Source organism: Tyto alba, unplaced genomic scaffold (assembly GCF_018691265.1).
Source record: "Tyto alba isolate M040663 unplaced genomic scaffold, T.alba_DEE_v4.0 Super-Scaffold_40, whole genome shotgun sequence".
Taxonomy (NCBI): domain Eukaryota; kingdom Metazoa; phylum Chordata; class Aves; order Strigiformes; family Tytonidae; genus Tyto; species Tyto alba.
Window position 1 is genome coordinate 18,341,488 of NW_024881316.1, and position 26,236 is coordinate 18,367,723.

At 36.5% G+C, this 26,236-nt stretch overlaps 1 protein-coding gene across 2 annotated transcripts in view; it reads right to left on the minus strand.

Moving 5' to 3' along the window:
- The window catches only part of SMAP1 (small ArfGAP 1), a 99,714-nt gene that overhangs the window by 51,325 nt on the left and 22,153 nt on the right, over window positions 1–26,236 (minus strand). Inside the window, exons 2-6 of one of the 2 annotated variants that reach the window (XM_033002647.2) lie at window positions 23,850–23,983; window positions 23,063–23,148; window positions 19,009–19,084; window positions 4,562–4,639; window positions 666–746 (exon numbers count right to left, since the gene is read on the minus strand). In XM_033002647.2, the coding sequence (XP_032858538.2) occupies window positions 666–746; window positions 4,562–4,639; window positions 19,009–19,084; window positions 23,063–23,148; window positions 23,850–23,983 (455 nt within the window). The remainder of the gene's footprint in view (window positions 1–665; window positions 747–4,561; window positions 4,640–19,008; window positions 19,085–23,062; window positions 23,149–23,849; window positions 23,984–26,236) is intronic. The other variant, XM_033002648.2, reaches the window with a different exon arrangement.

The following is a 26,236-nucleotide window of genomic DNA, read 5'->3' on the forward strand; positions in this document are numbered from 1 at the left end:
TCTGCAGACTACACTTGCAGATAAGAACATACTAATGGATTCATATTCTCTGAGAGAGGACATCTGTCTTAGAAGAAATTATTGCATTTAATACTTAAATTACCCATTCCATTTTGCTTAATATTAACTCTATACAGAAGTGCACACAATTTAATTGTACCTACATTGCTAAGGCTGCTCATTATGCTTTAATATAACTGCATAAAGAACTACCTTAACTGGTTTGTTTGACATGATCTAGTTGAGTATTTTCAAGTTACCTAGACTAATTAATTCAATTATATAAATTATACGTTTACATTTAAAATGGATTCACTTATGAAAGACAGTATTGACTATACACTGCTCAATAAAACTGAAAATTTTATAGGCAAGAATAGCAACGGTACATCTTAAAAACCTTAATTACCTGAGCTTAAATCTTAAATTCTAACTCACTTTCCTCTCCCCCAAAACCACATTCCTCATCATACAGTCAACCAACCTTTGTACACAAACAACAGCACAGGTAAACCATTCATGTGGATTATCCAGATTACTATTCCTACATATACATACATACACACATATACACACACATTAAAAACGTCAGTTTTTTAAATCTTTGTACATGTCTAATGCTATGTGTAATTTTTAAATAAATGGAAAATATAAACTATTCTTACCTTTTCAACTGCTAATTGTTTTGATGGTTTTTCCGATTCTCTCTCTCTCTTTTTCTCTTCTTTCTTTTTTTCTTTTTCCTTCTGAAAAAAAAAAAAAGGCATTTTGCTAGTACTCAATAACACTGCATTTGCAAATATAATGAGTGTCCAGAGTCATACCAAATATAAACAGAGATCTTCAGTTCCTCCCTTTCAATTCAGTTTTTGCTTCTATCTCCTCTGCTTCCAGAAGTGACTCACTTTGCTCAAATAGTACTACTAAAAATATTGTAACTCTGAAATTTCAAGAAATTCTCAAATATAGTACTACTAAAAATACTGTAACTTTGAAAATTCAAGAAATTCACTGTTTCACCTGCTCATCTGCATTTCTTCTTATAAGCAGAAGGAAAAAAAAAAAAAAAAGAACAGTGTTGCTTCTCCTAAGCTAAGCAGATCTGAAAGGAAAAGAACATCTACAAGTACCCCATTAACTCTGATAACCTCTGTCGGTAGGACAGACACCAGTGTCTTTGACCAAAGAACTATAGTAAGGTAATTTGTATGCAGCTTTCTGTAGAGAGTCACTAATTCTTGAAGGCTAATCTAGTAGTCTTAAAAAACCATGCTCCTGAAAGTAAAAGGTTGACTTGGGCCATATGACAGACCCGATGAGTTTAAGGCATTAAGTTGTTCTAGAAATAGAAAACAAAAGAGATCCCTTTACTTTGAATGGATCGTACATCACAGAAGTTTTTTCATTTTAGTTTCGAATGAATAAATGGGGCAATATTACAGACCCAGTGGGACTGAAGAAAAGCATTAAATATTCCTTAAGGCTTTACAACATAATGAAGATGCGGACTTTTTAGGCTAGCAATCAATTGCTTTGACACAGTGTTAGTAGTGATTTTTAGACCTAGCAATCTGTCTGCACTTACTTTGTACAACTACAGTATAGGACTAGTGAGCATACTTGAACTTTAAAATGGATGGAACAAGAGTTTATCATATGTAATAAAGGTGATGAGACAGTAGCTCCTAAATGTTCTTTCAGTCATTAGACTTGGATCCCTTTGTTGAAAGCTTCAAAACAGCTTTGTTCCACAAGACACTTTTTTAGCAAGTTTCCTAATATTAGGAGGAAGTTTGAGAGTTTAGATAACTGTCCATGCAGCTCCAGTATTAAAAATAAAACAGATTACTAGGCTACAGGCTTCTGTCGATAAGGATTTTATTTTTTTCTTTTTACCACCCAATATATGTAATTTTTAAATCTGTGTAATATGGCATTTGGTTAAAATAGTTCTAACACTAAGATGGAGGTGGGTTTGGGGGGTTTTCCTGTTTTTTTTGTTTGTTTGTTTGTTTTTTGGTTTTTTTTTGTTTGGTTGGTTTAGGGTTTTTTTGAGGGCGGGGCATTGTTTTTGGGGGGTTTTTGGTTTTGATTTGGGGCATGGGGGACACAGACCCAGGTAACACATTCTTCACAACTCCAAATAATCAATTTTTAAAACTTTCACCGTATTTACCAGATGGATTGGGGTTACTCAATTGAGGTTACTCAAATCCCAAATAACCTCCATGAATTATTTCATCAGGCATTAAACCCAACACCCAGGTCCTAAAAAGTAAGACTATCACACCAAGCACCTGCTTAAACGTGGGTGTCACTCAAGCAACAGAAAGCAATGACATGAAAGTGCAGAACAAGGGAATTCGCAATGTCTGTTTTGAAGAAAATAAAGAGATCAACTTAGATTTTAGTGAGCATTAGGGACACAAAAATGAGCATAGCAGTCCAAACCAGAGGCCCAGCCATCACTGTATTTCACTTGTGCCAGTGCCAGATGTTCAACTAAAAGTCTGTATGACTGGAACAAGCATAGAGCAGTGTTTTATTTTGAGGCCACCATAATAATCTAAAACTGGCAGGATTACTGAACTAAGATTACAAATGCATAGCCATGCCTTTCAAATGAAGTTTAACCTTTTTTTTCATTACTGTATCACCGATCTCAGTACCAACCTGCATTCTACTCTCAAAATCCTGTGACCATAATCATGTTCTGCACACAAATATACTTTCAGACCAGTAATTTTTCCAGAAGTCTTTCATTCCCTGTTCCCACTCCAACCTTCCCAAGTTGAATAATTTAAATAAATATAATCTCTTCTCCCGTGGAAGCTTTTCTACATATTTGACAACTGTGATTTCTTTCCTTTCCTCCTTGGAAAGGTTGTTGGAAGTGTCGTAACAATACATGTACTTTTCAAACACCCTACCTTAAGTTTCCTTGAATATGTTTAAGTGAAAGTACAATTAAAGTTTTTGCATATGATCATCTTCAAGACAACCTGATTTTCAGTTTGACTTCAACATTTTTTTTAAATATGTTTTGTTTGAGAAAGCCTGCTGCTAGATGAAAAAGTATCTGGAAACTTTTATTCTTCAGGACTTTAAGCACTAGGATGACTTGCAGGAAGTTTCATATAGTGAACACATCATAAAGGTGACCAAATACAAATAAATGCCTCTCATTGTCCTTAACAAATCCCTGACAGCATCATAGTGAAAATATGAAGACTTAAACTGTTCATCAGTGTTTCTGCCTCCACGCCTCGCAAAACCTACAGGGACTCTTTCAATTACCAGTGTCTTTATTTTCATTCACTTCATGTTCACTGTGGACTTGAAAACCCGTAATTCCTTCATCTTCACACTTCACAATTTCAATATGCAAGCTTTCTGCTTCAGCTCCATTAGATAAAAATGAATTCAGACTAAATAAAAATATTTCTCAGATGTTGTATTCATGACAGAACTTCAACTCAAGTGTTTTATTACTCGAAAAAGCGGTCAAAAGGCACTGTGAAGATAATAAAATGAAACTGGCTTTATACTGGTCTTAAATTCTAAGTAAAAATTATTAATTTTTCCCCCCAGGATTAATTTCTAACATCATGGCATACTAGTTACACAGAGAAGCTTTCAACTTTCAATGCATCAAGAGAGGTGGGTAAGAAACGAAAGGTGAGTTTCATTCTAAGTGGCTGCTACTATTCCTGGCACAACTTAAACATGTCAAAATCTCCATAGCTTCTGGTCTAGTCCATGACACTGTCATTTAATTAATGTTTAAATACAGCTGAACTAAAATAATTTATAACATCTGTCCACATTTTCTGTATTTAGAAGAAAAAACATGATTGATGTTTAAATTCTAAGTTTTTTCATATACTGCATAGTCTCAGAGTGAAATATCGAAAAGAGCCTAACATTGAACATTCACATTCTAAAAAAATTTATTTCATTATTGTTGCAAATTGTGATATTTACTGAAAGTTCATACAAAGGATGCCTCAATCTACTTCTTGTGTGTTAAGCTTTTCAAAGGCCCTTCTAAACAGTAAATGTAACGTCAGCACTTACACACATATCCCAGCTAGAAGGCATATTAAAACAAGTTACAGAATTAATTCACTGACACTTCTGTTATTCATCTCCAAGGAGATTGAACTAAATGGCTGGAACAGTACTGATAATTTAGATTCTGAAACAAGCAGGTAATATAAGAAAAGATACTAAAAATTATTCCCGAGGAGACAGGACAATGCCACTTATGCTCACTAGCTGGGAATGAAATAGTGTTTCCACAGTTTTGTGACACTAAACCAGAGTAGAACCAGAATTCTGACATAACACCAAGAGGTAAAAATCACATATGTGCTTTGTCCTGCTGTATCAATTCTTTTCATTTATCTAGTCCAGGGAGCAAGGAGAGAAGTGTTTTAAATGTCTGAAGGATTACCAGCAATTCAAATTCTCTGCTTAGCTCAGTGAAATTACTCTATGGAAATGTAAACATTTGTGCAAAACAGTAACCTGACAAGAGTTACACCCGAAAACAATATACCTCTGCTTTGCTCTTCTCAGCAGCAGCTTGCAGAGAAGGAGAGGATGCCAAAGGCTGAGCAGCATCAGAAGAGGATATCTGTTCAAAACAGAGGAAAGAAATGAGAAAGAAAATAAGCAAGAACAGATAGGAAGGGAGGGAGCAGAGGTAGCTAAGAGACATGATTTTAATTATTTTTTTTCAGTATTTTTGGGGGTGGGGGAAAATCATACAACATAGAAGAAACAAAAAGAGGAGGCAAAGGTGTGTGTGGGGGTTGTTTGGTTGTTTGTTTTTTGGTTTTGTTTTGGTTTTTTTTTTTTTTTATCAGCATGATTTTTAAAGGAAATCTGTCAGGTAGGAATGAGTGAATTACAATGAAATTCACTAGAACAGAATATAAGAAAATGAACCTGGATAAGATCATATCACAGGCCTAAGAAAAATAATTAGGTTTCATCCATTGTTCAATTTTATCCAGTGTGACTATTGAAATATTAATGTCCTGAAGCATGAAGGCACACTGTCCCAGAGGAGGGGGGAGAGAAGAGAGTGCCTTTGCTCTTGTTCACTGTAACAGAATATTTTTATTAAGAGGAATGCAAAATAACTCTGGAAGTTATACATTAATTAAAGTTCTAATTAACTCTTCTCTGAGAGCATTCCAAATGAGTAAACATCTTAGGGTTAATACAAAGCCGCATCTTAGCAGTAGGATGCCAGACCTTCCAGACAGGTGGTACTTCTTTTCTAGGAATCAGTATGTAAAATTGCTATTAGCAGCACTAGACTTCCAGAATTATCCAAAAGGTGTAAGTTATATGTGCAACAGATGCAGTTTGCTCAAGAAAATATGATTTTTCTAAATGTATTTTCATACGTCTCGCTAGCCTATTTCTTTATGCATAGTTGATCACTTTAATGAAAACATTATCTTTCTATTCCCCTTACTACAGAAACACAACTGAATTACATTTACCAAACATGTAGAAAATCTTCAGAGCTATAAAGCTGACACTTCTACACTGTCTTGTATCACCCCTACTATCTATAAGGAAAATCTAAAAATAAATGAAGCTATTATAGAGCAGGTCATTATGTTGGATAAAAATAGCCAATTCAGATGGCATGTTTTTACTTAGTTTAAAAAAACCCAGCTTGCACTAAAAGGAAACTGAAAGCTGCAAAAAAAAAAAAACCACAACCCATCCCTACCTCATGTCTAAATACCCCATACTGCTTACAGAAGATTCTACCAGTACCACATCTTATATAGCTGGAATATTCACAGAATATATATATATATATATATATATATATTTTCAGCATTTTTTACAAACTCAGAGACTCTGCCTATCCTGAAACGTGGTGCAGAGATTCAGGAAAGATATTTATAAGGTTTAAGTTTTAAACCAAAATTTCACCTGCAGAAATATGAAACTGAATCCTCATTTTTAAATTTACTATTTGAAAATCCTCAGGTTATTAGAAGATTTACGGATACATCTGCTGCAATGAATCAGTTTCTCAAACTGTAGCATTCTGTTGCTATAGGAACACAGGGATCCTGTTTATTCAAATTACACCACATTGTAACCAAATAAAGATGTCAGAAAAATTATTAGGTAACTACATATATTAAACTATGAGCTCTAACACTATGTTCCTTACTAAGATTTCAGTTAAATGCAAATGATAATGGAACATCTTAGGTATACTTTAAAGTTTCTAAAGCTAAAGTGGGATATTTTTTTTTTTTCTCCATTCTTTTGTGTGCTTCAGATTTTAAGAGAATTTAAGCTTGATAGCTCTTCACAGGTGAGCAGTGAGTAACAGCTACTCACCACACAGAACCAGGTAAGAAGAATTTCATTTAGGGGTTGGGGGGAAATCAGCACTACATGTTTGCATCACATTTCCAACCTTCCATAATAGTTGTTCTCAATCAGCATACCATCTTCATAAATTAAAGTATTATCTAACCTAGGATAAAGTAACCCTATCAAGGCCTGAAAGTAATTAGTATAGTTTTGCCAATCATGTAATGGAATCATAGAATCTATGGAGAAGTGTCATGCAAGCTATAAGCAGGAGGCAGTGAAAAGCAGTTGCAGTCTAGCCTGGGATATGGAACAAGACATACAAGTTGCGAAATGCCCAAGTGTAATGTTTAAAGACAAACAGCAGCACGACATTCACTTTGGGCTAAAAAACAGCACTTGAAAGCACACTTCACATATACAAATATTCAACTAAGAGTACAAAAGGCACATGACTGAAGCTAATCTTTAAGCGAAGACACATTACAATGTATAAAGAACTGATTAAGTTTATATAATGAAAGTAAGAGTATGAGTTTGGGCTGCTGAACAGCTTTATCACCACTGCATCATGTTAAATTCGTTATCTACCATGCTATGTGAGATAAGGAAATCTGAATGAAAAAAATCCAATCGGGTCAAACTGAGTGGCTGGATAAAGCTAAACATAAAACAGGATTAAAAGGGAGGCCAGTGCAGTCAGTCCGTTGGTGGTGAGTGGTTAAGCAGTCTGAGTATCAAGAGCCGATCAGGGTACCAGAGAAGCCTGGAAAAATACTTGCCATTGTGACAAACCAATGCTTCAGGGACAGCTGACCTGTTAACCACGCATGGCCCACGCTGAGAGCAGAGGAGCCTCAGTGAGAGGCAGCACTCTCCAGCTGGGTTCAAGTCCCTGCAGTGCCAACTATTCTGCCCCGTGTCTGTGCTCAGGTGTCACATAGTGTCATTTCCATATACCAGAACTAGCACCAAATAAAACCAAAACCTAACACAACACTGCAACGTAGGGGTATTGTTCTACTACATTGGGATTTTTCAGTTAGAAGACCAAATTTCCACTAACATCCAAGTCGTCATTACAGATGCTAACACCCTCTTCAAGCATGAAGAGAAACCAAACACCTCAGTCACCAAGTGCTTGGTTTTCAGATTTCAAAATACTCATTTTTAACCTGAACTAACCCCATATTTTAGCAAACCAGTTAAGTTGCTTGATAGTCTGATATGTCAACAAAACCTCGCAGGTTTTACCTTGTGCTGTCCCCCAACTCCTACTCTGAAAGGTTGCGGTATGTTCATATTTTCAAACTGCAGCACACTTTACAGATGTCATGTATAGCAAAAACCTCAACAAATAATCCTTCTCATTAGCATAAGTCAACCCTAAACAACTTTGACACTATTGTGATGACTTCATTGCCAAAACCCAGGTTAGACTATTCAAAGTTAGTATTAATACCTTCTATGTCCTGTTTGCAGTGCAGACATACCATTAGCTATGAGGGATATTAGTTATTGAACAGATGAAACACCAAGGAACAGTGGTTGGCAACAAGTGGTGTGCTGCTGGCTTGTATTTCCTGTAAATCTTTGTTTCTAAAACTACTGCAGTGATAAAGCAGCTCATAGAGCTGTTTCTGTCTACAGTCAGAAGAGATTCATTAGCTTCCCAACAAATGACAAACGAGAAAGAATCTGCTCAGTGACCTGTTTCTACCTTCGTGGCCTGTAGTGGAAGCGCCGAGGTTCGACTAACCCACGGATCAAACCAGTCACCCATGACAGGTATATGCATCCAGCTCACTCTGAGTAAGTGCTGCACTCGGTCCTGGTGAAACTGCCTTTAATTAGTTGAAAGCCACAAATGCACTTTAAATATTTATAGCAGAATCCTGATCAACACTCAGGATGGCCGAGCAAGGTTTTAATAATAATTTTAAAACTCTTTCTTAGGAGACTGAGATCACTGAAAAGGAGCACTATGCAATCTCACAAAGCAACGTATAGGTTTTCTGTTTGGTGCTTATCAGCCTTTATTAATAATGACTTGTTTCTATAAGTTTTGTCAGAAACATCAGTAAAGAATGATCTACTCTATGCTTGGGTCCAAGTCTGAGTACCTAAAATACTGTTGTTTACAAGCAGACATCCCTTCTTTAGTGTAGCAAAATCAAAAAACTCTGGTTGGCAAAAAAACACTATTCCACAGCAATAATTGTCTTCTGTTATCACTTTTCTAATTTGTCAGTTTTAGTCTAATTGTCCTATTCCAGCAGAAACTGAGAAAAAAGCTAAATAATCAGCTTCTAGAAAAACTGGCCAATACTGACACCTAATATGAAGGCTGAAGAGCAGAGAGCAGGGAAGGTAGAAAATATCTTTGTTTAATCTAGATCCAATGGAAACAGACATTTGAGCAAGTAAGTACTAAACGTAAGATTCGTCATCATGACCACTAAAGACAAGTGGCCAAAGCTTCCCCCACTTTTGGCCACGTGCAAAGCAATAAATTAATCTAAGTTTTTACATCAAAGTCCAAAAAGCACTTTCCAACCATCTTCTGGAATTCAAGTAAAGAAGCACACACTGATCTACTCTGATAACATGTTACCACTACGCTCTGGAAAACTGTCAATTAAGACGTTCTTGATCATTGTCACTCTGAAGTACTAGACAAAACTGATGGCAAGCCCTGCAGCCAAGCATACATGCTGCTGGAAAAGAAGAATAAAGTGCTTGTGTGTATTAAGAATGTATTGCCAACTGACAACCAGCATGTGAATATTTAATTTTAGTATTTAACTTAAGAGTGGTTCGGTCTTTTGATTAAGAAGTGAATTCAGAATTGCCAAAAAGAGGGGATGAAAGCAAGGAGCTGTTTCTGAAGCTTCCACATTTATACTTCTATGCCCACAAAATTTTGATCATGTTTCAGACCAGAAGACTTGTAGTCATTTCATTTTTAGTAATTCTTGAATCTCTTTCCATTGTTTGTGTTTTGGGACTCCATTTTAGAAAGCTAATAAAGTAAATATAAACATTTTGTATAATGAAACCCAATACTGTCTTTAAAGGATCATGTACATGCAGTGCTGAGCAAGAAAATAAATACACATGCAGTAGTACAGTAAAATTTCATTTTCACCTATGCTCTGTAAGATTCTTCGGTTCACAAAAAACTTAAGGTCAGAAAACAAAGTATCTGCAGGTTTACAATATTACTCCAGTTTCCTGCTCCTCTTACATGGCAACGTTACCTGTCCCCATTTTCTCCATTAAAAACTTTTATAGCATTTATTAAATTATTACTTAGTAGTGGCATTATCCACATGCATGCTATATTAATAGTTAACATAAAATCATCAATAAAAACAGTATTTGGCCCAATGGTTTTCACGTGGTCTCTGCACCAGACTACTATTTCAAGCAAAAAAAAAGTATGTTTAAAAGCAGCATTAAATGGAGCTAGCAGAGAATATAACATACAAAATCTCTGAATTATTTTAATTAAGTTTGTATTAACATATTTCTGATGGTAGATAGCAGTCATACAAACACTCTTGGTCATTAAGGTCAATGTACTAAATAAAGTTTTCACCAACTTTTATTTGTAGTTTTTCCAAAATACTATTCTTGGTGTAATGCATGTTATTATTTAGCCTTTTATTAAAAAGGATTCAAGTGAAAGCTTTAGAAACCTATATTAATCTTCTGTTTAAATAAGAAATTTAGGGTGTTATCACTCAGAAGAGTCAAGAGATTAAAAAATGAGTACGTTATCAAACCATCTCAATATATTCAGGAAATTAACAGCTGAACCAAATACTGAGGTGCCCTCGAGTGGCCATTTTCTATGCACACAATATATGGGGAAATAACCTAAAGGAAGAGGACTACGCTACACTCATTTGACAGGTTTTAAGTTCAGCTACTGCATATGTTTTTCTTATTTCTGCAGACTTCTGACTTTATTACTGCACACCTCCAACAAATGTTGGCAACACTAAAATTAGTATTTTATTTTAAAGCATTTGCAATTACAGACTGCTATTAGATGCATACAAACACAAAACCAATTGCTTACCATTTTTTAAGGAGGCCTATTGTCAAAATACTGAAAGAAGTGTAAGAACACTAATGCACTATTAATAACACTTATCTATGAGCTTCTGCAGAAGTTCTTTAGGCTAACTGGCAAGGATTTTTTAAAGTTACTAAAATTTCTCCCCTATTCAGTGCTCTAACTGGTGGACACCATATAAAAAAGGTTGAGTGTCTCACGTTTCACAAAACACAGCAGTAGCTGGATTTTCAAAGAAGCCTGTGCTGCTCTTCCGTCAATATTCTGAACACGCTCACCACTCCCCCATCCCTTCAGAGTGCCCATATCTCATTACAGGACTATGGTGACACTTGTGCACAAGCTAGCTGTAGTTATGACTGTCTGCAGAGCTACAGATGTTCATAAAATTTACATCAAGCAGAGACGCAATTACTCAATGCTCTGGGAAATAGAGACATCGTTAATAGTATTAGACTTGAGTGCAAAATGTTTTTTTCCAATTCTAACCAAGAGCATCCATACCTAATGTTGCCCACATTTTTTTTTTTTTTTTGATTATTGAGCTTCTCCTTTAGATAAACACCTCTTGAGATACTACAGAAAGTCACCAGGGCTTAATTAAAGGCTGATGACACAAGATATATGAAACAGATGCTTTTAATCTCTTACTGGAGTGCCCTCCATTTCCCCCGTCCAACGTTTTCTGTATTTGTTCCAGGGAAAAACATCTTTAGTGAGAGCTTCCCAACACTTCAGAACAATACCTTTTTTTTCTCTTATGTGGCTTGCCTTGCTGCTATCATTTACATTTTCACGATCCATGTTAAACTGGCAATGTAGTCACTACAGATTTCAGCTTTGGCAGAAGTTTTGTTTACTTGGGCACAGCAACTTGTAGCTAGGCAGTCCAGCTGTGTGAGCTACTCCTCAGATGAAAGTACTTACGGAAGTGGAAAAAACAAGACCCTGCACGTAGGAACTACTGGGAGTGCAGATGGCATACTAAAAATCCACACCCTGGCTTCTCCAACTCATTCATTTAACCACGGCTTGGCAAAGTCCAGTTCGAGGGCAGTCACTAGTGGTATACCCAGGCATTGATAGGGAGGCCAACACAAACTGCTTCATTAATGGCCCATTCACGGGGACAGGGTCCATCGCCAGCAAGTTTGCAGATGATACAAAACGAGGAGGAGTGGTTGCTACATTGGATAGGTGTGCTGCCAGTCAGAGAAGCGCTGACAGGATGGGCCAACAGGAACCCCGTGAAGTTCAAAGGGAAGTGCCACGTTCTACACCTGGGGAGGAATAAGCCCATGCACCAGTACAGGCTGGGGGTCAACTGGCTGGAAAGCAGATTTGCAGAAGAGGACCTGGAGGTCCTGGTGGACATAAGCTAGCACCGTGGCACGTTCTGGACTCACAAGTACAAGAGAGACAGAGGTAGACTAGAACAAGTCCAGCAAAGGGACACTAAAATGATTAAAAGACTGGACCACCTTTCAGACAAGGACAGTCTTAGTGCGTTGAGATTGTTTAGCCTGGAGGAGAGAAAGCTAAAGGAGTTGGGGGGAAAGAAGTCTTACTAATGTGTATAAATACCTGGTGGCAGGGAGCAAAGACTGAGGCAGGCTGTTGTCTGTGGTATCCAGAAACAGGACCAAGAGGCACTGAACATTGAGACACAGCAAATTCCACTGAAATGTAAAAGCTTTTTTTTATTTTTATTTTTAAAAATCTGTGAGGGTGGTTAAATACTGGAACAGGTTACCCAGAGAGGTTGTGGAGTCTCCAGCCCTGGAGATATTCAAAACCCAGCGGGACAAAGCTGTAAGCAACCTGTTATAGTTGACCCCACTTTGAGCATGGTAAATTGGATGATCTCCAAGGGTCCCTTCCAGATTGAGCTATTCTGTGATTCCATAATTCAACCTGTTCTAACAGCATGATCTTGCAAAATAAATGATTCCACTTTCACTATCCCTGCCCTCAAGTCATAATTCTTGTACAGTATTTCAGTGCTTCCTATTGATGCCTATCTTCATTAGCATATTTCAAAAATACTTCATATCATTTGATTCACAAATTCTTCATAGACCACTAAAAACCTGCTACAGTTCTTGCAATATTGGGAGGGATAACTGGTAAGTGCTCTCCAAGCCAATGACTGAATGCTTCTGAATGCTAGCTACTATAAACTTACTGTTCACGTACCCTATAATACCCCAATTTATCCATCTTAAGGTGCCTACGTGACATATTTTAGTGAGGTAAATGTATTAGGGATTTAATCTCCTTTAAGATAACTTTCTGGAAAATGTGCTATCACAATCTCTAAAGTCACACCACATTTTATCCAGTTGTCTAAGTTCATACTTCTTAAATTATACAGATCTTAGGAAAGCATGGAAAATGTAGACCCATTATTCTTTTCCTTCAGTGAACTCAGTTATATGAAACTTCTGCTCCACACATAATTCACACCCTTTCTTAAATATAGAAGCTTCGTTTACTATCCTCTAAACATTGTCAGTATGTGATAATATATTCCCACTTGTAATGGAATAGATTGTGCCAGTTCATAATTTTTGAGACTGAAAATATCTGGAATCCACTTAAGTTGATTCAACATTCGCCCTCAATAAGGCAATTTCCATATGCATTCTGAGAAATTGTGCTTTTTTTCTCCTCTATACTGATTTTTATTAAAATCTGCAGAGATTGTTTGTGATGATACCTACACAGGTAATCTTTATCCACACTCAGCACAGTGACCTCACTGCTTCTCCTCCTTATTTGTATGGCATAAGGATCATTGTATTAGATATAAAAATAAACAGTAGGTTAAGAAAGGTTGTCTTTCTAGTTTTTTATTTTACGTCAAGGAGAAGGTATTAAGTTAAAAAAAAAAAATGGAAAATATGATTGTGTCAAACTTGATTTCTTGAACCTTTGTGCAACTTTAGTACACTTTTAACTTGGCAGCATATAAATGCAGTCAGATTAAATTATTTGGAACAGGTACCAGATACCCCTTCATTAGTGCAATCCTATGTCTCAAAGAATCACTCCAGTAGCTGTTACTCAATAGTGTTATTTTAGACAGATTTTATTCTTTCTGGAACCTTGGTTCTGAAAGTCACACATTTCCTCTTGGCTTTTTGGTATACTATATAATCATCTACTTCAAAGCTTACTTCCTCTAGCCAGTAATTTTGGGCAATTATTATTAACTCCCCAAAACCTAAACCAAGTAACATTTGCTATTTCTCTTGGCCACTGCAGCTAAGATCATGAGTCTCATTAACAGCTGTCCCTCCACCTTACCAGTTGCATAGCTCTGATTACAAGTATTTGGGACTCGATACAGAGATCATCAGTCAAGATGAATACTCTGTTCAGATACTACTTTCATAAAAACAAACATCCCCAAGTGTGTCTCCAACAAGGCTCATATTTGCTCCACTTCTATTTACTGCAAGAATTCTGAAAAAGTCCTGAATACTCCTGAACAGTTTCATGTCAGAACCCACCTGAAGGACTTTTAACATACAAAATTACCTCATAGCACTTGACCTATGGTAACTGTCTGTAGTTAACTACAGAAATGATGCAACCTATCTTAGGTGCACCACATTTATAAAGATGCCCTAATTGCTTCACTACTATGTGAACTCTGTTTTATTGGACTCTGTGCTACACTTTGCATCATTCACAGTGTATGTATGCCTAAAAATCAAGGAGTTTGGCAGAAAATTAATTGTTGGAGGATAGTATTATGCTGTGGAAATTTAACATAAGTTGACTTGCTAACAGCTACAGCTGCTCCTAAGTTGATTATTCAAAGAGCAAAAAAAGTTCCTGCCATTAACAATACCAAATTACACATGTTCATGTGCTATTCACAGAAAAAAAAAATATATACCCAAGCAACTTCCTGTCAGCTTCAAGTGTTTTTACTTGTATTATTCCTCTTTTAAATTTTAAGTATACATAAGAAGCATTAAAAACCATGAAGTTCTGAACGTTTCAAAATTATATCATAACAAAATAAAACAGGACAGCAGCTGACCAGATCAAGAGATGTGGGTTTCTTCAGCAGTCAGTCTTTAGAAGGCTTGACAAACCAAGATCTCACCACAGTATGACTATGAACTACTTTCTGAGAAAGGAAGTGTTGATCTTTTACACTGGTGTGACTCTTGTTAATGTTGTGAGAGAATTATGATAGGCATTGATTTGAGAAATACTACTTCTAACTCTGCCATTGGCTACACTGCTTAAATGAAAGATACTTTGAGAAAAAGGACACATTTTCCTAAATACCATACAGTTGTCTTCACAGTTTTAGTTGCAATATCACAACCCTACAACTGTATCTAAGCATTTACAGATCATTTGAACTATAAGAGTTTTTCAGAAAGCTGACATTCATCTGAAGATACTTCCACAGGGTACAAAAAAAAACCCAGTCTGCCTCTTTGGGTAGGCTAATGTATTCACATTTCTCTTCTTTACATTGATCAAAATAAAACTTGAAAGTAAATACTGCTACTTTAACAGTAGCTAAATGGAAAAATTTTCAAAAATGGCAATATTCCAGTACTCTAGAAAAAAAAAATATTTCTATAAATGCATTGTTAGATGTTTTTCTAAAACTTTTTCTTCTTGTCTTACAACATCATGAAGCAGCAAACACATACATAACTTTAAAAAATTCTAATGATTAGAAAAAGGTTTCTGTTCCAAATCAGATCTAAAAAAGTATAAATGTTCCAAAAAAAGCTGAAAGGCACCCATAAAACTCATCCACATTAAAATATTCCTTAATATACCATCAATTTTAAATGTATTATCAGTGTTGGTAAAAAGTAATCAATATACGATTTCCATCTATATTTTTTCCCAGGCTTCCCCCCACAGCTATGTTGCTTATTCTGAATTGGAGCTCCTGCTTTTTGTTTCACCTGAAGCACATGTGAAAGTAGTATATCTGTGAAAAGAAGGAACAAGCATAGTGTGATCATTTTGATAAATTCTCTACCTACATCTCCTAACCTGACCCAGAGCAACATAATTTGCCTACCTGAGGCTACCATTCCTGCCGCATTCCACAAGATATTTTTCAAGGCTAAAGCCTAAGATTGTGGTTAAGAATTAAGCCTAACTAATACCAGAAAGTCTGCCAGTACCAAACAAAACAAAACAAACAAACAAACAAAAAAAAAAACCAAACAAACAAACAAAAAAAAAAAAAACATAAACAGCCAAAACCACCAAACATCACTGTTCAAGGTTGTCAGCCTCTCAGGTCTTTCTACAAATAAGTCACAAGCCACCAACTCCAAGCAAGAAAACGAGAGTAACTGTTTACTGATAACCCACTTAACAGCTGAGTAAATTGTACCACTCATTTAGTCCTGAGCAGTGATAGAGACAGCATTTCACATTTTCCCAATGATGATGGATCAGAAAACTGAGATTTATGCATTTTAATAATTTTAAATATTTTTAAAGTCTGCCTGCTTTTACTCAGCATTAGATTTTTCTAATGTATAACTGATTTCTACTTAAATGCATTAATCTATTTAAAATGTAACTAGACAATGAAACCGCAGTTGCTGTTTATGCCCGTCGCTTTACCCTGCATTGCTTTTCAGTGAACCATGAAAAAAAATAATTTCATTTTTCATATTTGCCTATTTTTAGTCTGTATGTTTGATGTTACTACTGGTCTAATTTTGTTATCCTGTGTATCTCTAAAAACCATATTTAGTAATGAAACAGTCTTCTCAGAAAACAAAACATCTTATATAATTAACAATTGTAAATAAAAATTTTGTAACAAAAGAAAGATACGTTAATCCTGAGCATCACAGAAGCGAGAACTGAACCCTGACACATACTGCTGGGCTCCAGTGAACGGAATACACTAACACAAATGTTAGACATCTGTTAGACAAAGTTGAAAAGCTTATCTTTCCAAAATTAAGCTAAGAGAAATACTGTATTGCATGTTTCAGAAATTCTATTCAAAACAACTTTTACCTTACAGAAAGCTTTTACTATAAGCAATTTGTAACAGTGGACGAAATCTGGGAAAACCCCCTAAATTTTTAAACGCCTCCTCAGTGACATTACCTGGTTAAGGAAAGCAATCCTTAAGGCACAGCAAGCCTGTTTCTGCACTTCTGTATTACCTGCTCATAGCCAGAAGGGTTTCATTTTACCAAATGACAACATACATACACATCTCCAACTTAAATTGCTCCTAATCCAAGCAGAAGGCATTGCTATTTCAAAGGTGGTAACAAAAAGTAAGTGTGCTAAAAAGCTCAGATCACCCCAACAATGCTGATTTAGATTAAAAATAGGACACCGGGTGCTCTTCGCAAAAGTAAGTGGGGTAAAGAAATTTTCCAGAAGGAAATCTTGCCATGGCATAGCACAGACACCCCACCTGGACAGCTCACAAGACTATTACTCATGAAAGTATCATACTAGCAAGTGCTTTGGTGTTACCAAAACACCTGGCAGAGGGCTGAAGTCTACAGGCAGGACTCTCCCCCTTTCTCCACAGCTGCCCCTCAGTTCCCAGGGAATCTTAGCCACCACCTGGCAGTGTGGGAAGAGGGAAGGTGTCTCAGATGTCATAAGGACTGCAAAAGAAAAGCTTTAGAAATCATCACCACCCCCTGCACGGGGCTGCAGAAACACATACACTCCACAGAACTCCCTTCTTCACCCCATTCTCAAACTCCTCACAGACCTCCATGTGCTGGAAGTGTAGGGTAACTTCCCCTCTTCCCTGCCAACAGTATCCAGGAGCAGAAAAGCAGTGTATCAGACATACAGAACGGCAGCCCAACTTCACCTTTTCTTCCTCTTCCCTGTCAGTCCCATGCCCACTCGAAAGATGATCCCTGAATACCAGCCAGTCACAGCACTACACATGCATGCAAGCTGGGCTGGGGCCAGAGCCAAGGAGGGTAACCCAATGCAAGCAGCAGACTCAGACTCTATGTGCTACACTATTTCAGCTAATTTAGAATCATGTACTTTTAGGATTTTGGTGTAACTGTGATTTCAGATTGCCTACCTCAGACATGATGTTCGGTGGCCTTGAAGAAATACAGGTGAATGTGAATGTGCATGAGTCATCTATTGCTAAAACATTTCATAATCAGATTTCATTCCTCTCTCTGAGAGATTATGCCATTTACATTAGTCCATGAAAGAAAAGCCCAAGTAGGAAGAAATAAAATGGTGTTCCCCCCTCAGCAGTAACATGCATCTTCTCAGCCTGTCTGGATTCTATCCTTGTTGCTGTGACAGGTAAGTGATTCATATTATTCTGCAATACAATAAAGCAAACTATGATTACTCCTTCAAACACATTAAGGCAACAGTGGACTACTATATTAGACACCTAGGTCCTGTGTTAGGAAAGATCTTGGGAGTCTTCTGAACTTTTTAAAGAAGTACAATTTTTAACAATTCTTCCTATTTTCTACTTTGGAATAAAAGTAAAGAAGGGTAACTGACAGTGTAATTCAAACCACAACTGTATTTTACTTCTTAAGTGAAGCAATTTTCCACCTTACTTCAACAATGGTTAACGAAATACACTTCTCTAGTTTCCAGGATTGGGGTTTTTTTCTTATCAAATGAAACTATCATTCAAAGATCCCTTTTCTCAGATGAGAAAAGGCAGCACAAACTACCACTCTTTACACTCACCCTTGCACCCATTTCACTGTCAAAGTTCACTGCCTAGTAAACAGAGTAGTAAGTTACGTGGTAGGCCATACTTAATTTAAATAGGTATAGAGGAGTGTGTGTTTAAGAATTAATACACCTATATAAATAAAAAAATATATAAACTAGATTGTATGCCCCAGAAATAGCAGTATCCAAAAAAAATAAACAAGGCTGTGAACTTCACTAAAGGCTGTCACTCTCAAAACGGCTTTGACAAAAAAGCACTCCCCAGCTTACTGTACTGAACACACAGCTACACGACTGAACAGCTGGTTTGCCATACAGCTCGTGTTTGCTATTACAGTGCACCTTGCTGCAAAGCAACAGTCTGGAATTGAGCAGAGCAATAAGATCCTCAGAAGAGGGGCCCAGAACACCCTAGGATTTCTCATCAAGACATTACAGAGAATGAGGGAAGACAAGGTCACCAGAAACCATAATCTTATCTCATCCCTGTAACATAGAAAAAGATACTCAGAAGGGACTCAAAGTATACTGTTGAAGAACTACCCATCACTGACAGAGAAAAGTACAATATAAAGAGTCAGAAGCAAGCTATTTATTGGATCATAACGCTTTGCTGTTATATATGTAATAGACAATGTATGTTGAACTTAGAGAACCCAGGAATAGCTGTCGAGATATACAAAAGAAAGCATTTACCTCTCTATCAAAACGTTTGACTGTGAAAGACATTTTAACATACATAAAGTTTTCTACATTTCTCTTATGTAGCTTTCAAAAAAGAAATGTAGCTTTCAAATTTCTCTTATGCAGCTTTCAAAAAAGTGACAGAATTCTCGGTGAAACCGTTTACTTACATTGAAGGCATTAACTGCATTTTTATCATAATACTTCTTCTTTTCGTATTTATCCCTGATGAAAAATTCCACAGCTCTGGAAGTAGCTATCTTAAGGAAAATATGCACTCAGGTAAGTAGCAACATTAGCCTAAAAAGATGACAGGTTATTCAAATTAAAGAATTGCACCAGATTCTTGCTCCATCTCATTTTGTAGTTTTAAAACAACAGAACAAACTGCTCTACATAGAATAACTGATATTGCAGGGTCAAAAAAGAGCTTTTTAACACAGAGAATTAATCAGTTTAATCTCTTAATGAAACAATATGAGAAAGATATAGTGTATAAGTAACTCAGTGTTCCACAGTTACGACATTTTCACTTGGTATTTATAAGCTACAGGGTCGTAGTACTGCAAACACCTGAACAAAGGTACTCGTATATAGTAAATAATTAAAGTACAGTTTACCTCCATAACCTGGGAAACAATACTTTCTCTTCAGATAAAAGGTGAAATGTATGTACCTGTTCTCTGATTTGCACAAATTATATCATGCAACAAAAGCTGATCATAAACAGCTCTCTGAGATTACTGGAGTCCCTCCATGAGAAAATTCTATTACAACAAACATACCTGTGGAAGGGAAAGAAAACTAAAACACTAGTGATAAAAAGATATTGAAGCAAAGGTGGAAATAGCAGAAAGCATATTGATGCAGAAGACCAGAACTGACAACTCACCAATTCAAACACAAAAAGGACTACTAGTTGTTTTCTTCAATTATTAACCCAGCTTCTTAAAGCACCTCATCCAAAGCAGGATGAGTACTTTAACTTTAGTAAAGCTGATTCTCTGGTATGCATAGAATAAATTTAAACTAATTTGTTCAGCAATGTGATAATCTATTCAGTAATCAAAATTGCAGCTGTGGAAGCTCAGATTCATTGCATCTTAAACCTCCACAGCAAATTTTCTTCAATCGATGGAAAAATGCCTTAGCTCCACTATCTCTTAAGATTAACACTGAGCTCAGAGCACTCAGTACCTTCATTCTGTGCATCAAGTTATATTGTCAACAATCACATGTCATTTCAAATTGTATTCAAGCATCATCTGAAGACACTGCCTCATAAAAGTTGCAAAAAAAACGTTCTTTTCTATATCTTCCCAAATATATCTACATTCTAAAGGGCATCTTGAGCACTTTGAAAGTACGACTGTCTTAGAACTAATATTGAATTATTCTTTACACATACCAAAGGACTGTCATTTTGCCAAAAAAATCAATGTATATTATCAAATGACAGATGAATGGAAATCGTGTAATATGCAACTCCCACAACTTTTCAAATTTAGCTAAGACTAAGCGGATTCCCTCAGAAAGTTTATTTTCAACTTGCAGTACAAACTAATATATTATATAATCTTAGTGGGGGGAAGGGAGAGAGAAAGGGAATTTAATTTTTTTCCATGCTTATGGGATATGACAGGATAACTATATTAAATTGTAACTGATTTAAGTAAACAGACAAGATTCAAAACTAGATTGTTAGAAAATACCTTAGAGCAACCTATCCTTTCTTCAAATAAAAAGTTTTAGTTCTTTGCCAAAATTAACATTTTCAGATTGCACATTTATTTTGCCATGTGTTCTAAGTTCTGGTTGCTCCGATTTTGGTGTCAGATATTTTAGTTATTTGGCATAAATATTTCCCTATTTTTAACAATTTCTCAGAATGCACACTTGGTATGTCAGACAAGCTTGGTATTTCAAATAAGCTTTACTTTGAAAATTATTAACACAGATTCTTAAGTATTTATATTTCATAGGGTTTAATGTTTCAGGATGCTATTACACTGGGGTATTAAGTTGCATATTTTAAAAAATATCCACTTTACTCACGTTATGCCACTTCAATATCCATGAATTTTTGGACCATGTCTAAGTTTCTTTAGACCAATAACCAACTCCACTATTGTTAACAAAAGAATTTTAAGCAGCCTCAACAGATGCCAAAACTGTATTAAGAAGTGAGTAAAATGAAGAAACAAAAAAAATTATCTGCTCTACTCTTGGAAAAAAACCACTTTGAAACAGGAAGCTGAAGCTGCCATACAAAAAAAAAAAAACATCAAGACAATCCTCAAAGTTAGCTTCTATGCCATAGCATCCCTGCCAAGTACAAGGGAAGAATAAAAAAAATGCCCAGAAAGGTCAGTCTTGTGTTTAAGAAAGCAGGAGTGATGGGTGACCTTCAGCAGGAGATTTTGGGCAAATCCCACATACATGTTTCTCCTGTGTCTCCAATCTACTACCTAAAAAAATAGAAATAAGTATATTATAGTGCTACAGGAAGTTAAGCACTAATATAGAAAATATACAAAAGTGCTCATTGCATGCAAAGAGTTTTCATAGTTCGTCCAAAATAATATTCAGAACATTCATAATCAGAATACTGATGAGACACAATGTTGATTTTCTAGTGATACAGAGGGCAAAGAGAAAATGCAAGAAAAGACCGTAGCACAGCAGCTTGTCATGAATGCCAAGTAAGTAGCTGCCAAAGTTATGGGAAAATTGAGAAATAAACCCAAAAATGTTGGCATCCTCTCTCCTGGTGCTGTATTTTTAATAAAGAAAACAAATGCATTGAAATATATTAAGTTGACCGAGTCCACCACTTAGAAACTGACAACTGTTCAAAAGGCTACATAACTATTTCAAAGTATACAGTATCAACAAAAGAACTATTCCGAAAGTCAAAAAGCAAGACTTTTGATCTGGTCTGACAAAAAAACCTTAGAGTAAAGCATTACTGCTTCTCCTGCAATAGCACAAGTGAATTCAAGTTAGCTGCAGTAAGAATAAAATATACATCTCCAAGATCCACTTCTGAGTAAGTTTTAGTCAAAGTATTTCAGTCTTATAGCTAAAATAAAGTTCTAGAATATTACAGCTGGAATACTGCAGTGCTGTCTGGTTCCAGTTACCTTTTTCTTATGTGTTTGTGTGTTTAAGTTAAAAGCTACCGAAACATGGAAACACATCTCTGTTTTGCTCAAGTGCATTTCATGAGGTGTCTAACCCTTCCAAAAAAAAGTCTTCTGCAGATAGCATAACAAGCATAGTATCTAATAAGCAGAACCACCAAAATCACTTTTGGATATAGAAAGAGAAAATTCAGATCCAGTTACAACTAAGTCCATTTATCAGCCTCCATAGCCTGTATCACCATCAGGCTAAGAGATCTGGAGAAAGATTCCACTCACTTAGCAGTACACGCTTAGGATCTCATTATAGCTAGAGTTTCAGTAAGATCAGGTGAAGCAAATCCTACCTGTGGAGTAACTTCACTAAATCAGAAGCTAATATAAGCCTAAATTAATGTCACTATACATTATCCTAATGATTCAGTACATTTGAAAAAGGTGGTTTTTTTAGGGAAAGCTATTTATTGATGGTAGACAATTTTTCTTCCAACCCTCCCTCCCTTCCAGGTACATTGTGATAATCACGTACCAACACAAGGGGCGGCTGTCAGGGAGGTCTGGTTTATTTAGATATTCCCATGCTAGCTATATGTATTCACACACTTCACAAAAGGTGCACACTTCAACTCCAAAAAATTACAGAATACTTAACCTAGAGGAAGAAATCCATACTTCACTTGAGTAAGATCCAATGGCTTATTTTACTTTACCGTACAGCTCATTGTTTCATCTTCAAATGCTTCTAACTTCAGCTGCCAGTTACTCAAGACAAAGACAGAATATCCAAGAAGTCTCTAGTATCACTCTAACTTCCTACATACAGGGGAATTTATGAAGTCACCTCTTCTGAAAGCAAAAATAAATAGGTCTTGCCAAATCTTGTTACAAAGTAGATTTGCTATAACTGAAGTAATTTAAACCTTTTCTGAACTGTTCCCAACTTCCACTGTCATTTTTTATACAACAATATCAATGAAATAAATAAGGTGAGTTGCCAAATGTAGCAGTTCCTTGAGACAGTCATAACATCCAAATTGCATTAAAAGTAATTTCAATGTGAAAGCTAAAACAAAAAGGATACTGATCTGTTTGAGGCCTTCGAAAGTTCTCTGGTAGATTAGCTTCGTAGAGTAGTCTTGCTTTAGTATTTCCCATTTCCTGCATGCACTGAAGAAAAGTGGTAGAAAACAGTTAGTTCTTGTCCGTCAATAATTTAAATCCTGAAACAGTCAGAATTATATTGGTGTGCTTAAATGAAACTCCAAGTTTTTATCTTGGAGACCTCTCTGCTGACGTGTCTTGGGAGATGCTCCCATGGCACAAGGAGGGCTGCCTGCCAAGACCTGCTGGATAAACACGAACAACATAGAAGATGCTGTTTACAGTGTAAACTAACCCTTTCAATGAAAAATAAGCTTTCATCTCTCAGGATGGCTCTTCAGATGAGGAGTGCGAAAATTTGTCTGGCAGCAGAAAGAGGCTTCAGACTGAAGCATACCTGGAAGTCAGTACTTGGTACACCAAAAGAATGCACTCAAGAATAAGGTACATGTGTGAATGCTACCTTACTGTCCACTACTGAAAAGGAAAGAGCTTACAACACATTTTCTACAGATACAACAAAGTAGCAGCTTTCAGAGTCACTGCAGGAAGGTACAGTAAAACTAAAACGATACAGAAGAGATAGCTAAACCAATTTATGAAGTGGGCTTTCAGAACTTAAACTCATTACAGTAGAAATATAACACATTAAGAACTACTTTGATTGTAAAAAAATTTAAGTTGAGGCATCATGATAAACTCAAATCCTTTCAAAAGGACTCCTGGCATTCCCTCCATATCAAAAACATATTTTTAGGGTATTTTACCTGTATTTGCTCTGGTGTCCATTGGTCCAAGTTGACAGACTTGACCCTTGATATATGGACCCCAAGATTCCGATGGATTCCAGCACATCTGATGCAAATAAAAACACCGGTGTTCCAAGAGGCCCATCTTGGACCTAAGGGGTATGGGGAAATAAATTAGTTGTTTTCAAAATTCTATATACTGTTAAGATTTTCTTTAGCATAATTCTATACTGACAACAGAAATAAACAAGTCTGAATAAAGGTTCACAGCTGTTTCTCTAGGATATCTATTATTTCTAATAATACCTATTGTTAGCAATTTTATTTACAGCTTTCTACTTCTAAGTGATGTCACATAATATTTGAGTTAGCCAAATTAAGCTAGCAAGTCATGTGTTGTGCCCACTGCCCTCCCCACCCACCAAAAACAAAACAAAAAAACAACACAAAACCCCCTCAAGCTTTAGAAAGTTGGCTTACTAGTAACAACAAGATTTTGCTTACATCTTGAATAATCCTTACAGCTATGCATCAGATGCAAGCATCAGCAGAAAACAGTAGAAGTTGTCCTTTTTTCTCCAACCAAAAGCTTCTGATGCATCTGCACTTAATTTGAAATTAAATGCAGGGCAATCTTGTATTAATGCAACAAATCCTTTAATACCTTATACAGCACAGACTTTCCAACAGTAGCATGCAAGCTCTTGGGGAATGATTACACAGATTTGCAAACCAACTGATGAAAATATCCATGACTAAGATTGGTGGAAAACTGAATACATTCAGTATCCTTGATTCCTAAACTATGGTATGAGTTGCCATTCACAGCCCAATGAATTATCTCACAGCACTGGGTGGATTTATGAAGCTTACCATTGCTTCTCAGCTGTGTTGGCATGTTGAAACAGACCTGAAGCATGATGACCTGAACTCCCACAGTGACATTTGGGATGTTTGACTTGAAGCTACTACACAGTCTCAAATTAAACACATTTATATCATTTTATTCCAGCTCAGTACACCACTACTGTCAAAGGCACTGCTTTAGAGTCCATCTAGTTCTGAGCTCTAAGATTAAATAATTAACCATCAAAAGCAAGAAGGTGCACTGAAGAGCTGGAAAACATTCTGAGCAATTATTTTCTGCCTGTGGTTGACAGATGAGCATCTAGACCACTCATACAACTGCAGCAGTTTGCATTTCAGTGTTTATATATTGTATGAACACCTTCCTGGGGCCTAGAAAATAATTTTATGCCTCAGTCTCCTGATCTTTAGCTTAGGACTGTGTTGGGTCGACCCTAGACAAACACTCACAGAGCTGCTCACTCACTCACTCTACTCTCCTGCAGGACAGGGAGAAAAAAGAAGGAAGGTGAGAAGATTTGTAGACTGAGATAACAGTTTCAGTAAGTGAAGTAAAAACCGCACACAAGCAAAGAAAAAAAAAGGAAAAAAGAAGAAAAAAAATTATTTCTTCACCACTTCCCATTGGCAGGCAGATGTCTGGCCACTTCCTAGAAAGCCGTGCCTCAGCACACACAACACTCACTTTGGAAGACACCACCATAACCAAGAATGTCTCTTTTTCCTCCTCCTTTCTTTAAGAATTTATTGCTGAGCACATCACCATATGGTATGGAATGGGCAATTAAGAGTCAGCAGCTGTCTCAACTGTGTCTCCTCCCAATTTCTCCCCTACCCACCCATCGGTGGTAGCAGAACACAAAGAAAAGCCCTGATAGCATGCAGGCACTGTTCAGCATTAGCCAAAACAAGGAAGCAGGACAAATTCCATCAGTTAGACTCTGTTCTTTTGAATTGGTATTCAAAAATTTCAAGACACCTTCACAGCTCACTGGATTTATTGCAAGAAGCCTTCCTCTTACTAGTGGAAATACTGGCGATACTTTGTGTAGCCACGTTGCTTTTAACTTGTCTTGTTCAAGATCTCAAAGTCAGACCACCTGATGTCCACTGTCTGACCTTTAAGACCAAAATTATTAAGATGACTGGCGGTTTTTGAACTAGGTGCTACCATCATAAAATTGGATCTCAGGGACCAAGAGATCTAACAGCTACTCGTTAAACACAATTTCCCACATGCCGTTTCTATGTTAAAACTACTGTCAGGTAAGAATGAACAGTGAAGCCGTTTGCAATGTGCATCTTAAATAGTTTAAGAACTAGCAACATTTTGACCTGCATTTTTATTTTCCCTGATGAAACATTACAGACACAGAATACTCGCCCTGTCCTGAATCTGTGTACAGGAAGATCTGACTTACAATTTATACTACTTTAAGTTTCAGTGCTCCAGGATAGTTTCAGAGACCATTTGCTTCAACATATTAATCAAGTTTCAGCTAAATTAGCACACCAGAAGAAACTTAATCAAAAAACCT